The 15,731-nt window shown below is 35.1% G+C and overlaps 1 protein-coding gene across 1 annotated transcript in view; it reads left to right on the top strand.

Annotated features, from left to right (window-relative positions):
- TACR3 (tachykinin receptor 3) overlaps positions 1-15,731 on the top strand; it is a 100,159-nt gene that overhangs the window by 35,968 nt on the left and 48,460 nt on the right. Inside the window, exons 2-3 of the mRNA XM_069099342.1 lie at positions 5,977-6,165; positions 8,697-8,847. Coding sequence (XP_068955443.1) covers positions 5,977-6,165; positions 8,697-8,847 — 340 coding nt within the window. The remainder of the gene's footprint in view (positions 1-5,976; positions 6,166-8,696; positions 8,848-15,731) is intronic.

The raw sequence follows: 15,731 nt of genomic DNA, 5'->3' as shown, positions 1-15,731 counted from the left end.
CAAAATATTCCTTTTAGAAATAAAGTAGGACAGATCATCCAAAAGATTTACAAATGTTTTGGGTTTATACCAACATAATGAAATGATGTTACTGATCATTAATTTATGAATGTTACATAGTGCTACATAGTGTATAGATTGACAAGCCCATGTAACTTATTATTCCAAGAAAGACCATTAAAAACATAGTCCTAGCATTTGCTGTCATTATCCATTATCCATATTTTTTTTCTGGAATTGTCTCACAGTGTTTGACTTTTGAAACAATAATTCAGTTAATCTACTGTAGATGACATATTCTTCAAAATCAGAGAAGAAAATATGTATTCTATGTATTCTTAAATTTTTGTTTTTCTTATTCTGAACTTAACCAAGAGCAGACGAGTATCTCCATGTACAAAGTAAAGGACTGCACATGAAAACCATGAATATCTCTTAAGTACCTCTTGCTTTTATGTACATAATAGGTTCATTATGTAATTTCAATGCTGTCCTATTTGCATTCCCTCCTGTTTAAGTTACTTGCTATACCCTTACTAAAAAAAAAAAGAAAAACAACAACCTTAATATATATGCATAGGCAAACAAAATAAATTCCCATATTGTGTCTAAAAATATGTACCTTGTTCTGCAATGTGAGTCCATCACTACTCAGTCAAAAGGTAATTAGCATGCTTCATTATTTATCTTCAGGATGATGGTTAGCCATTCCTATGTCCTGCAAAGTGTTTTTTCTTTACAATGTCATTGAATAAATTGTTCTCCAGGATATGTTTACTTCACTTTGCATCAGCTAATCAATGTCTTCTGAGTTTTCTCTGAAACCATCTTTTTTCATAATTTTTAATAATATTCCATTATGTTTATATACCACAATGTATTCAGGCATTCCACTTTTAATGAGTATCCCTTTAGTTTCCAGTTCTTTGCTGTCACAGAAGGAGCTGGTATCAATATTTTGTATATATTAAGTGAGAAAACACTATCCAAGTTATAGAAGGAAAACTGTGAAAAGGGAATTTCTTCAGACTTGACTCTTTTTAGTGAGAGGCTACTGAGGGCATAACTGATCCTTAAGCAAACTGTGCCCCATCAATTGCCTTTGTCCAATGGCCAATGCCCTCAGGTCAACTGAGGAAGTTCTAAACTTCTTTAGTATGTTGTCAAGTAATTTTTTTATACTTTGTTTATGGAAGCTCAGTTAAGGAACTCCATCATTTTGATCATCAACTAACACTCTATCATGTTGTCACATCATTCAGAAAGAAATTTTAACACTTCATTTACATTTTTTAAAAGTACTATTCTAATAATCAAGTTGACAGGTAAACAGAGCCCAAACTGAAATATTTGCAATGGAGGTAGAAAAGAAGGAACATAGAAAGATATATTGTGAAAATAGAAATATAGCAGTTATAAATTGAATGGATGTAAGGGATGAAGGAAAAAAAGAGAATCAAAGAAGATTCTGAGATTTACATTTATTTAAAAATATATTTTTTTTGCCCTTTGGAGGGCAGTTGGGGTTAAGTGACTTGCCCATTCTTTATTCTTTAAAAAGAATAAAGTAAATGGAAACATTCCTTGATTTAGGCATTGACAGAGAAATGACCTAGTGGCAGTGAGTAACTTTCATCATCTAGACATCTGCTTGAGCCTTCTCTACCTTAAATAGAGCTGCTAAAAACATCCTGATGTGCCTTAATGATAATTTTATTCTTCAAAACGCTGAAGAACCATGAGAGATGTTGTAAAATCATAAAATCATAAATTTAGAGCTAGTAGGGAACATGAGGCATTGAAGTACAACTCTCTCATTCTACAGATGAAACAATCAAGAGCCATAGAGATTAAATGACTTGCCTAGGGTCACACAGCTACTAAGTACATGACCAGGATTTGGACTCCAGTTCTTTTGACTTTTAAGTCCAGCACTCTATTAAGTATACCGCGTAACTGTCCAAAAGGGGAAATTATGCTCAGGATCAGATGGTTACCAATGCCATGAACTGGTTGCTGGGATAGACACACAGGGAATTCTGATGGGAAGTTACCACTACATCTTAAAGTTTATGATGGAAAAGGATAGGAAAGAAAAACATCTCTAAATCATGCACTCTGGAGTTTGGGAGAGCAGATTAAAAGGATTCTGGAGGATAGGGTCATAATTCTAGAGAAGTCTGCCTGGGGAACTTCCAAGGATGAAATTGTGAAGATACAATAGGAAATATTTCTTATGAGAAGGGGAAAAAGGAACTCTTTTGAAGAGACCAATGTGTATGTATAGAAGACGCATCAACCAATTTATATTTTTAGAAGCTATTGAAAGGACAAACTCTACATAAAAGATTATGTATAACCAGTTCAGTTATTTACTCTCCCCCATACTTGATCCCCCTTTCCTTTCTGTTTTAGTTTTGTCCATTTAAAAACATTGCACAATACTGTAAGAATCATGTCAGGGATGTGAAAGTTTAAAATGTATTTGGGCTGTAAAGGAAAACAAATATATATATAACAAATTTTGAGGAAATGAGAATCAGAAAGAGAAGAAGACCATTGCCCAGATGTATGGGACAGTGATAACTAACATCTAGTAAAGGCAGATCTGTTCAATTGTTAATTTATTTATTTCTCAAGCAAAGAATATTACCTTTGGACTGGAAAGAACATAGCAATGATAGCTAGTAGGGAATTTCTGTCCACTATAAATAAGGAAAGAGTAAGAAAGCTCCTAGCTGGGGCGGCTAGGTGGTGCAGTGAATAGAGCCCAGCCCTGGAGTCAGGAGGAACTGAGTTCAAATTTGGCCTCAGATACTTAACACAAAAACTATCCATGTGACCTTGGGCAAGTCACTTAACCCCAATCGTCCTCCAAAATGCAAAAAAAAAAAAGGTTCTGGCTTCATTTGACACTGAAAGACCTATCATTCATGATTGCTGAGCCTTTGTCAAGGATATTTGAAAGATCATGGTAATTGGGAGAAATGCCATGTGACTGAAGGATAAATATCCCAATTTTCAAAAAAAGGAAAACACATAAAGACTTGAAAATTATCAATCTTGAGTGCAATTTGGAGAGTGTCTAGAAAAGGAAACAGCAATGACCAAGAGACTTTAATAACAGGTCATACCAAAATAATCTTAAGTTCTTTTTTGATAGTTTTCTAAATTGGTTGCTCAGAAGAATTTGTAAATATAGTTTGCCTAGATTGAAGCAAAGAAATTAGTATATCTCTCATGCTAACCTTGTGGAAAAGGTCGAGTAATGTGGGCTAGACAATGCTATAATTAAATGGATTCAGAGTGAGCTAGGTGACACAGGGATAGAGTCCTGGCCCTGGTGTCAGGAAGACTTGAATTCAAATCTGACTTATTAGCTTAGTGACCCCTGACAAGCCACTTAACTTCTGCCTCAGTTTCCTCAACCTAAAATGGGGGGTCAAAATAGAACCTGCCTCCCAGGATTACCATGAAGATCAAATGCAATAATATATGTAAAACACTTAGCCTGGCACATAGTAGGCTTTTAATAAATACTTGTACCCTTCCCCTCCTTTTCCTCTTACTTGGTTGAATGTCCTAACTCAAGGAAGAGTCATTGAAAGTTTGATGTAATCTTAGAAGGAAATAAGTAGGAAAGGGTTCCCAGGTATCTATGCATGGCCTAGTGTCATTTAACATTTTTATCAATGTCTTGAATAAAATCATACGGATGAAAGCTAATGAAATTTTCAAATTACATAACACTGAGAGGGCACTGATTGGAAGAATAGGGTGGTGAACAGGTTAGAACAATTCAACTAAGTCAAAAAAGATGATGCTGGATAGTAATAAATGGGCATTTTTACACTTAGATTCAAAATATCAATTTCCCAAGTACAAAATGGCCAGACAATAATTTGTCTTTAAAGATTTCAGGGTTTAGGTGGATTTTAAGTTCAACATGAATCAATAATATGATGTGCTAGCCCCCAAAAATGAGTATAACTCCAGCTGAATGGAGAACACAACTTTTAGGAATGAGAAGATGAAATTATTGATCTTTTCTGCCCTGTTCAAACCACGCTTGGAGCTTTTTTGTTCAGTTAAGGAATCACCTTTTACAAAGAACATTGATAAACTAGAGAAAATCCAGAATAATGAAGGATTTCAAGTTGACACCATATGAAGAAAAAAGTACAGATGTTTAGCTTTGAGAAAAGTTTCGGAGGACATGATGACTATCTTCAAGTATTTGAATTTATTTATTCAGATATTTGAACTCAGTCTCCTTCTGTTTGTGCCCAGAAGGCAAAGTAGTTGAAAGCTGAAAGAGACAAAACTTCAGATTAATGTTGGGGGGAAAAATAGTAGCAATTAGACCTATCCATAAGTAGAATGGGCTGACTTGAGAAGTAATGGGATCTCTTTCATTGAAGGTCATCAGTCAAAGATTGGATAACCATTAGTGAGGTAGGTTGTAATGGGCTCCTTTTTGGAGTATGCTTTGGACAATATAGCCACTTGAGATGCCTTCCAGCCTCAAAATTCTGTGATTCTGTGATGTCATTATTTTGATCCATTACCTAAAGGTTGTGTTCTTATATTCAACCTGATTATGAGAGTATTAAGAAGATAAGTACATATCCAGGTTCAAGCAACAATCCATAGCAGAAAGGAAGCCATGTTTTACTCGAGTATATTCTGTATAATTTGTGATTCATGATATAAATTTGGATCCTTAATGTACTCTGTTCTCTCTTAGTTATCTGTTGTAAAAATTGAGGATATCCTTGATTTAGAAAGTGAATAGGTGCCATCCACATTATTTCAGCAGCATATGCAATATGAAATTGCTCTTCGAATGCAGCACTTAAAAGAAAAATAATCTATGTTCTAAAATATTTATTGCAACTCTCTTTGTGGTGTTAAAGAACTAGAAATTAAGGGAATGCTAGGCCACTGGGGAATGACTGAACAAGTTGTGGTATGTGGTTGTGATGGAATACTACTGTGCTATCAGAAATGATGAGCTCAATGATCTTAGAAAAGCATGGGCTTTCTGTTCCATGGCTGAGTGGGCAAAGGCTCCTACTTATGGGGTGGCTAGGTGGTGCAATGAATAGAGCACTAGCCCTGGAGTCAGGAGGACCTGGAGTCAAATGTTACCTCAGACACTTAACACAAAAACTAGCCATGTGACTTGGGCGAGTCACTTGACCCCAATTGCCCTCCAAAGCAAAAAATAGAAAGAAAGAAAAGAAACGTATGGATACATTTGCACAAAATAATGAAGAGCAAACTAAGCAGAACCAAGAGAATGTTGTATACAGTAATAGCAATATTTTTAAGGATAACTTTGAGTGACTAAGTCATTTTTATTATTATAAATCGAAAAATTAACTACAAAAGACATATGAAGGGGGATGCTACCTGTATCCCAGAGAAAGAACTGATAAATAGAAAAATGTGCAGAATGGTTTCACATATGTACACATATTTGTGTCTAATAGTAGCCATCTGCGACAGAGAGGGAAGGAAGGGGGAAAGAAAGTTACATGATAACATTATTATATATTTTATTTTTTTAAAGCAATTGGGGGTAAGTTATTTGCTCAAGCTTACACGGCCAGTTATTTCTGGGTGTGGTGCTAAGTATCTGAGCCTGGATTCGATCCCCAGGTCATCCAGACACTGGGGCCGGTGCTCTTACTCTCTGTGCTACCTGGCTGCCCCTTTATTACATATTTTAAAAGAATAGCAAGTTGTACATAATAGATTTGTAGGTTCCTGTATAATCATCTTTTTTTCTCGTTCTACTATGTCATGGAAACCCTTGTTTTATTTAGGCTCAGAATAAAATAAAGGAATCAAAAAATATGTTTACCCATCTTCGTTTTGCTTTTCAAAACAGGGAGAAACTTAGTCACTGAAATTTGAAATTTTCTATATGAAATGCCTTCTACTAACAAGAATTTGGGTTGTTCAAAACAGGTACATGGCCATCATACATCCCCTGAAACCCAGATTATCTGCAACTGCTACAAAAGTCGTCATTGGAAGCATTTGGATTCTGGCATTCCTTCTTGCCTTTCCTCAGTGTCTTTACTCCAAAACAAAAGTGATGCCTGGTCGGACACTTTGCTATGTACAGTGGCCAAAAGGTCCAAAACAGAATTTTACGTGAGTTAATTTCACCTTTATCTGTCTTAGAAATAAGATCAAGTTAGGAAAGAATCATGAAAGGTATGGAATAGAAGGGCAGGCTTTGTGTTTCTCCACTATGGTGTGTCATATTTGGGATTTACATTTAAGAAAATCGAAAGGAGAAAATATTATTTTAAGGACTTGAATTTTAGACAATATATCCCATTGAATGACAAAGGAAATGAAAATGTTCAATTATACAATTCCTGGAAGACTCAGATTTGGATTAATTCTATGCTAGAACATGTAAGAAGATCTAAGGGAAGTTGTAGGAATATTATCACTTGGTAGGTGTTTTATTTTGTGTTGCTATTGGCCTTTAATATTCCTATGGCGAGAGTAAATGTTGCGTACAATAAAATACATGTGAGTATGTAAAATACATATTTATATATCACTTAATTTCAACTGGAATTTCAGTATTTTTTTCTACTAGAGTGATTTTTGCCTTTAGAAATAACAAATTATTAAACAATGATTGCCCTTTATTTTCGGCAATACTGTCAACCAAATGCAGTTTGAGATACTTTTTAAATTTCATTTTTCTTGACTTTTTGGGGGGAAGGCAGTTTGAGTTTTCTTTCACAACATGACCAATGTAGAAATAAGTTTTGCATGACTGCATATAGATAACCCATACTAAATTACTTGTCTTCTCAATGAACGGGGCAAAGAGAGAGGGAGGGAGAGTATTTGTAACTCCAAATTTTTAAAAAATGAAGACTAACAATAGTTTTTATATGTAATTGGGGAAAATGGCTTTAAAAAGTAAAAAATAAATTGGAATTTAAAAAATAATAATCCTGTCAATTAGCTGAGGACAGCAAAAGATAAAATTGTGAGAAAAAAATATTAGGAAGATCTTGAGAAAAATTAGATGATAATAATTAGTGTTCAATATATTAGCCTTCAGACCCCTTGCTTTAATGATGTTAGCCCTTTATTTTTTAAATGTCAGTCACATGTCAACAGGATTATAAGGTGATCTTCAACCCACATATGGATAACTGAGTAAGAAATTGGAAGCTAACAGATCAATTTTCCCACCATATTCATTCCATCTCTTTATGAGGGTTTTTAAAGCAAAAGACCCCAGAACAGTTAATGATGCTTCTTTCTGTCTCTACCATCTAGAAATGGCTTGAGAAGTAAACAAATTTAGAAAGATGTTAGCTTAGACTGGTAGAGCATAGGATTTTCTCTAGGAAATTAGGAATTATTCATGCAGCTTCATCATTTTGTTTATAAATCTGTGATTTTTTTTCTCTTTCCATTTTTAAAAATAATTTATGCTGCCCTATTTCCTTAATGAGAGTGACAGGTATATATGCCTCAGCAATTTAAGAATGCAGTTCTGCTGGCTTGCTAAAAGACAAATTAGTTATACTCTGACTTTAACAAGGGATATAAACAATTAGTTCAAAACTGTTTTCAGGAGATAGAAAATAAAGACTGATGGGTCTATTTATAATACCTGAACCTATTTGTAATATTTATATATTTATAAATGTATTCATTTATATAATACATTTATGTATTTTATCTTATTATTTATATTTAAGAATCTATTTATAAAACCTGTGTTGATCTATTTGACAGAAAGAGCAAAGGCCCAATTCACTTTAAAAAGGAAACGACAGCTAGCTAGTTCCTTTCATGTTGTATGGGCCTAGTGAAAAATGATTGTATTAGTTTGCTCCTCTAGTTCAGGACTAACTTTGCCAATCATTCAATAAGCATTTATTATTTTCCAGGCACTGCTTAGTCACTGGAAATACAAAGACAAAAATGAAATAAGTTTTGCCCTCAAGAAGCTTACATCTAATGAGGTGGGGGTGGGAAGGGAAGTACCACATGCATGGAAAGATAAAGACAAAATGGAAAGTTTCTTCTAGTGAGAGGACGGTAGCATCTAAGGTGTCAGTCAAAAGCTGAGCATTTGAAGGAAGCTAGGAGATAGAGGAAAGAGAAAGTGAATTCCAGGCATGGCCTATACAAGGCACAGAGGTAAGAGATGGAATATCATATATGGAGAAGAGAAAACAGCACAGTTTGGAACCAGCAGTTTATATCCTTCTTCCCATTTTCATTACCCCACATGGTTCAGTGACCCAGAACTCTGGGCCTAGAATCAAGGAGCCTCATCTTCATGAATTCAAGTTTGGCTTCAGACACATTAACTGTGTGACCCTGGGCACTCAACCCAATTTGTCTCAGTTCCTCATCTGTAAAATGAGCTGGAGAAGGAAATGGCAAATCACTCCAGTATCCTTGCCAAGAAAATCCCAAATGAGGTCACAAAGAGTCAGACACGACTGAAAAAATGACTAAACAACAATAAAAACACTGTGTGCATAGTGGTTTGTTTTGTTTTTAAATGTGAGAAGAACATTCAGAGGATGAGAGCATAGCCTTTTGGAAGCTTTTCTGTTTGATTCATAAGCACAGCCAATTCAACTATGTCTTTTCCTAGCGTGCTCTTATAACCCTTGTCTATTCCATTACAGGTATCATATTATTGTGACTGTACTGGTATATTGCTTCCCATTACTTGTCATGGGCATCACCTACACCATTGTGGGAATTACCCTCTGGGGAGGAGAAATCCCAGGTGACACAACAGACAGATACCATGAGCAACTCAAAGCCAAAAGAAAGGTACAATTGTTCCCTTTAAACTCTCAGCTAACTGCATGCTAATTCCCTCTTCCCCATGTTCCTTCTGTTAAGGTGAATTAGTCGATCAGCTTCATGTCAAATGGGATGACATTCACAATGGTAGCTAGATTGAGGGCGAAAAATACCTTGAATAAAATATCTCCTTCCAAGAATGCTTTCAAGTAGATTCATTTCTTGTGAGCAGGTTTTAATTAGTTTAAAAGTACATCAAAAAGAAATAAGCTTGGTTCAGGTTACACAGTGACTGAAGATTTTCTTGGGTTCCCAGGGTAAGAAGAGATCTCCGAAAGTTATCTAGTCCTTTTCCTACTTCAAGCCTAGTTCACCCTGAAAGCATCTTAAAATAGGCTGTCCAAGAAGAATGTGCTTCATGCTTACTGTGTGATTGATTATCCTGTGCCAAGGTCCTGCTGTTAGTAAGTGGCTGAGGTCAGATTTGAACTCAGGAAGATAAGTGTTTCTGACTCCAAGCCCAGTGTCCTTTCCACAGTCCCACTTAGCTGCCTCTAAAGATACATTTCACTTCTTTTGTAATGCAAAACTCAGCAATCTTAACACCACATCATTATTATTTAAAATTATTATCATTATTATTTACCATACATGGAAACCAATAAGATCTAAGAGTCCCATTCTCATTGTGCTTATTCTTGAATTATGGGCAAACAACGTCCATCCACTCTGGGGAGCCAATACCATCCTTAGTATTTTTGTTTACAAGTGTGGTTTGGTTCACAAAGATTCCTCCAACAGTGCAAATAATGTTATTTTATGTATTTTACTTTTTTCTATCAGATCTATGATTCCACTGGTGTAGGGAACTCCCTGTGAGAAAGTTCTCTCTATTAATGAAGATCGCAACCTATTCTGTACTTTACTGCATTAGAGATTTGCCTAGAGAACTGACTTTTATCAGTCCCATAGCCTCTAAATGTTAAAGGTAAAACTTGAACCCAGATCTTCCTGCCATTTAGTCCAGCTCTCTATCCACTATCTTCATCACTACACTTTCTTTTTCTTTTTTTTTCTACTTACAGGGAGCATAATAGTTCACCTACCTATTTCCTGATACTGTTGTGAGAAAAATAAGTGCTTTGTGAACTTAGTGGTATACAAATGAGTTAGTATCATCATCTCATTCTTCTGATCTTTTATGTTTTATTATTTATTGATATATTTAGCATATAATTTCTTAAATCTCACAAACTCTTTTCTCCACAAGAACCCCATATACTAGAAGTGCAAGTGACCCTGGGTAAGTCACTTAAACTGTCTGCTTCAACTAACCAATCTGTAAAGTAAGGATTAGTAAAAAATAGCATCTAACTCTCAGAGTTGTTGTGAGGATAGAATGAGGTGATGCTTGTAAACCACTTTACAAACTTTAAAGCTCTGTATAAATACAGCTATTATTGTTCATGTCCTTCCCCGGTTCTGCTTACTTCCTTTTATATCAATTCATATAAGTCTTCTCATGATTCTCTAAATTTCCATAGTCATTTTTCTTACAAAACATCAATATTCCAAGTATAGTAACATGCCACAATTTATTTAGCCATTCACCAATCAATGGGCATCTATGTTATATCCAATTCTTCAGAATTACAAAAGTAGCTGCTAAATCTTTTTTTTTAACTTTTTACCATTGACCTCCTTGGAGTATTTATCTAACAGGGGAGATCCTTGGACTTAAGGGCATGGATATTTTGTCACTTTCCTCATACAATTCCAAATTGCTTTACAGAATGACTGGATCAATTCACAGTCCCAACAATAGAGCCCTACCCTTCCTTCTATCTTTGACTTCCTTGGAGCATATTATTAGGAGTAGGATCTCTGGATCAGAGGATATTGACATTTTAGAAACTGGTGACCTTTTTTTAAATCCAGGAATGAGGAGTTGGCTCAATCTTTATACAGACAGTCTTGTTTGTATACTGTGTCAAATTTTCCTCCAAGCATCAAGTTTCATAATAAAAAAATAATAAGAAGCATTTTGGGGAATAATTTTAAGGTTTAAATTAGGAACAGAAGCTAGTCTTGGGGAATGAGTTTTATTTGAAAGCACCAACACTACCATGCCTCTGTTCTCCTGAGTTCATTTACTGATTAGCAAGCTATAATTAAAATGAAATACTCTTCTTGTGCCTGCAGAATTTAAAATAATTCAATTTAAAGATGAATATCAAAATAATATCATGTCCCCCATTCTTATATAATATTATCATCCTTTCTTTTGGCTATATTCCTTTCATTCCTTCATTACTGGGCTTTTCTTCAAATGCTACTAGATTTTTTGGAAGGCCAGTTTTCCAAGACCACCTCAGTCATCAGCCTAGCTGCTCAGATTTCATACAGCATTTTTGAAATTCTCCAGCAGACTTAGTTCCCTTAATAACAGTTATTTGTGCATATCTTCTCAATTACCTCCTCATAGAATATAAGCTGTCTGAGGCCATGAACTGTTTTGTTTTTCTCTTTGAATCTATAGTGCCTTAGCAGAGTTTTTGGCACATAGTAATTCTTCAATAAATGCTGGTTCAATGATGGAAGTATTTGTTGATATCTACCCCCACATTCACTAACTGGATATCTTACCTAAACTCAGTATCTCCCTAAAGCCAAGATAGTTTTCTGCCTATTTTCAAATGAAGAAATTAAAGCTATCTATAGTCATATGAAAAAATGCTCCAAATCACTGTTGATTAGAGAAATGCAAATTACAACACCTGAAGTACCACCTCACATCTATCAGATTGGTTAATATGACAAAAAAGGAAAATGACAAATCTTAGGAAAGATGTAGAAAAATTAGAACCCTAATGCATGGTTGGTGGAGTTGTGAACTGATTCCACCATTCTGAAGAAATTTGGAATTATGCCCAAAGGGCTATAAAACTGTCCTAACCCTTTGATCTAGTAATATCACTTCTGGGTCTCAAAGAGATCATAAAAGCAGGAAAGAACCCACATGTATAAAAATATTTATAGCAGCTCTTTTTGTGGTAGCAAAGAATTGGAAATTGAGGGGATGCCCATCAATTGGGGGGTGGCTAAATACGTTGTGATATATGAATGTAATGAAATATTGTTGTTCTATAAGAAATTATGAGCAGGTGGATTTCAGAAAAACCTGGAAAGACTTACATGAACTGATGCTCATTGAAGTGAGCAGAACCAGGAGAATATTGTAAGTAGCAACAGTAACATTGTACAATGATTACCTATGATAGCCTGAGCTCTTCTCAGCAATGCAATAATCCTAGACAATTCCAAAAGACTCACGATGGAAAATACTAACCACATCCAGAGAAAGAACTATGCAGTTCTTTCAGACCAACACATATTATTTTCATTTTTTTTGTTTTTTTGTTTTTTCTTTATCATGTTTTCCCCTTTTGCTCTGATTCTTCTTTCACAACACAATTAATGTGGAAATATGTTTAACATGTTTATACATGTATAACCTATTTGCTTGCTGCCTTGGGGGGGGAGGGAAAGAGGGAGGGAGAAAAATTTGGAACTCAAAATCTTATAAAAATGACTTTTGTAATTGGAAAAAATAAAGTACTATTTAAAAAATAGTTTTCTGCCTGCAATTGGCCATTAAGAAATACTTGTTAATTAATCATCTTTGTATCACCAGTGCCAGCATATTCTCTTGTATGCAGAAGTTGCTTAAGAAGTGTTTGCTCAATCGAATTAAACCAGTAAACTTCTGCCCTGTGTGGTATAGAGATTATAATGATGGAGGTGGAGTCAAGAAGACTCTATTTACTGACTGTGTTACTGTGTTACCCTGGGCAAGTAAGTCATTTAACTTCTTTATGAAATGAGGAAGTTGGTCTCTATAGTGTTTAATGGACTACAGCTCTAAATCTGTGATCCTATGACCTGTGTACCAAGTAAAAGTGATTATCATAAGAATAATTTTTAAACTGTGGACACTGTTTCCAGAACCCCTGGGTGTTAGATCAGATCCATTTAAAGGAGCTGAAGATGTCTCAAATATTGATCAAACCTCCCCTTAGGAAATGCTGAATATTTAACAATTGGACATAAAGTGCAATTTAGAAATTCTAACACTATTATGCTTTAAGGAAGGTTCTGGGAGCAACCTCATTTGTCCAGCAAGTTTATCTATCAACACTCAGACAGTAATGTAAAAGGGAGTAAGGAGTCCAGACGAGGAAACTGCATGAATACAAAACTGCTACCACAGTTACCAAAAGGAAGGAAAAAGACCAAAAGCTTATTTCACAATATTCACTCTTTCTACTTTGCTTAATAAATAAGATGTCACAAAGTTTCCTTAGTGGACATGGTTATCAGCAAGAATAGCTAAAAAGAAAGATTTAGTGGCAAGATTATTTATTAAAATGTTTAAGATTAAGTGTTACAGTTGTGTGTGTGTGTGAAGTATTACCTCACATATCCCACATAAGCAAATACAGGTAAGGTTTTAAAAGAATGAACTTATTGACAATTTTTATGGAATATTTTATGTTTGTAATAGGCTTTAATGATACTTCATTTATATAACACTTGGCAGTACAAAACATTTTCCTCACAACAAGGCTATGGGGTAGATGGTGTAAGTGTTGTTTTCTTCATTTTGTTTAAAATTCATACATTCTGATTCTAGGTCAAAAGCATGTGTGCTTTCTATCATGACACCCTGCTAACCTAGGTGAGGATATCATTTTTTTTCTTGTGAACACACTTTTAAGTTTAACATTTAAAAAGGGTTTAGCACCAGCCTCTGATTCTCTTTAGGTTCTGTCTCTTCCTAGATTGTCTTGATTCATTCACCTCCCCTATAGTTATGATGGAAGTGTGGAGTATTCCTCAAGAAAAAGGGTTACACTGCTACAATTCACTGTCAGGGTTCTGGTTGCAGCTTCAATGTGAGAGATACACATTCACATTCATTACTATACCTCATGAGCCCCCACCAGTGACTTTTCCATTTTTAAAAATTAATAACAATAACACCATTAATGCTTAATCTTGAAATATTTACTGAGCAAAAATAATCACAAAATGAGATTTGCTCAATAGAAGGAAAAAGATTCATTAAAGCAATCATCTATTCATTCTCTTACTAATGCAAATAACATCTGGAGGAGTAAGGAAACATGAACTTTTATAAATAATTAGGTTCTTGAGTTAGGGAAACCCATGTGCCTGGAGCAAATCATGAATCTGGACTGTGGCATAGACATCTGTTGTCTCTTTAGGGGAAAGTCTATATTATATATTTCCTATTCCTCTTCAGAACATTTCCATTATTCTGTAGGACAAATGTGCTTCTCTGCTGCACTTCGGTCACCAAAGCAGTATTAAACATTTTAGCTAATATCAGCATTAACTCAGGTCCACAGATTTTCTGAAGCCTATTCCCTTGGTTTTATGCTGAGGTGGCATGGCACTCTTTCAGTGCAGATCAATTCCTTTTAATCTTCAGATTTGAAAAATTATTCAGATTTTACCCTCTTTAGGCTTTGATAGGGGTTTCCCTTCTTGAACCACAGAAGAAAGTAAAAGGCAACATAGGCAAGTCTTTGAATGTTTTCCCTTCTGTTAGACTGTAGATAGCACTAGACAGGAAGGCTTTCACACTGATAGTTATTAGAACACAACACAGGAGTCTTCTCTTGCAATCAACTTATCCAAATAGCAGAACTTTCCTCTAGACAGAACAATTCCCTTTATCAATAGCAGAGTGTATGGTCAACTGCTCTTAGGTTCTGTCAGCCTCTCAGCACCACTGGCTTCTCAGATTCATAGGCGTCAATGTTCATTCTCCTCATGTCTCATTCTCTGTGTGCATACTCTCCTATCAGCTTCAATGATCTTTTACCCTCACTTAGTTTTGTTTTTTTTCTGTTTCTGATTCCTGATCTTCTTATCTGGTTTCTCATTTACTTCCTTTACCGAAATCAGACTTTTTTTTATTGTGATCAATCTCTAGCTTAAGTCAAGAAATCTCAAATTCCACATTTGTCAGATATGATAGAAGTAGTCTGTATACCATAGCCTACAAATAGTTCTTTGTTTCAGAGTTTTCCAGCAGTAATCTTCAAAGTTACATTCAGATGAGCTGCAGGGAAACAATGCATGGCAGTCCTCTCTACCATCAATCAGTACCTGTCCCTCTGAGGTGCTATTCTGTCCTCAGGTCCTCTCATAACTTTTTATCTGAAGAGCTGGTTTTCTCTCAGGTTCTCTCAGCACTGTTTATGTTCCTTCAAATTGCTTTTCTTGATGTTACACAGAGAATGTCCCTTTTCTGCATCATTCAACAAGTAAAATGTCCACATAAGAAAAGGGAATGTAACTTACATTTCTCTACTAGCAAATATTTTTATTCCTTGCAAATCAGAAATATGACTCACAAAGGGTATGCAAACATAACATAATCAATAATATCTCAAATATTTCATATAATCAACGTATTTTGTGTTAGCTCAATAAATTTTTTTTTCATTCAAGACACTACATACAATATATGTGTGTATTCACATATATATGTAGTTTAAAAATTCTCATTGATGCTAGTTGTAATGCCACACATGAGCAGGAAGAAAGAAAGAGAGAAAGAAAGGAAGAAAGAGAGAGAGACAGAGAGAAAGAAAGAAAGAGAGATAGAGAAAGAAAGAGACAAAGAGAGAGAGAAAGAAAGAGACAGAGAGAGAAAGAGACAGAGAGAGAAAGAAAGAAAGAAAGAAAGAAAGAAAGAAAGAAAGAAAGAAAGAAAGAAAGAAAGAAAGAAAGAGAAAGAAAGAAAGAAAGAAAGGAAGAAAGGAAGGAAGAAAGGAAGGAAGGAAGGAAGGAAGGAAGGAAGGAAGGAAGGAAGGAAG

The sequence above is a fragment of the Petaurus breviceps genome, unplaced genomic scaffold, assembly GCF_028583685.1.
Source record: "Petaurus breviceps papuanus isolate PSGF00001 unplaced genomic scaffold, PetGlider_PUasm1.0 126, whole genome shotgun sequence".
Lineage (NCBI taxonomy): Eukaryota > Metazoa > Chordata > Mammalia > Diprotodontia > Petauridae > Petaurus > Petaurus breviceps.
Note: the sequence above shows the minus strand (reverse complement) of the source record. Positions and strands in the feature narration are given on the sequence as shown.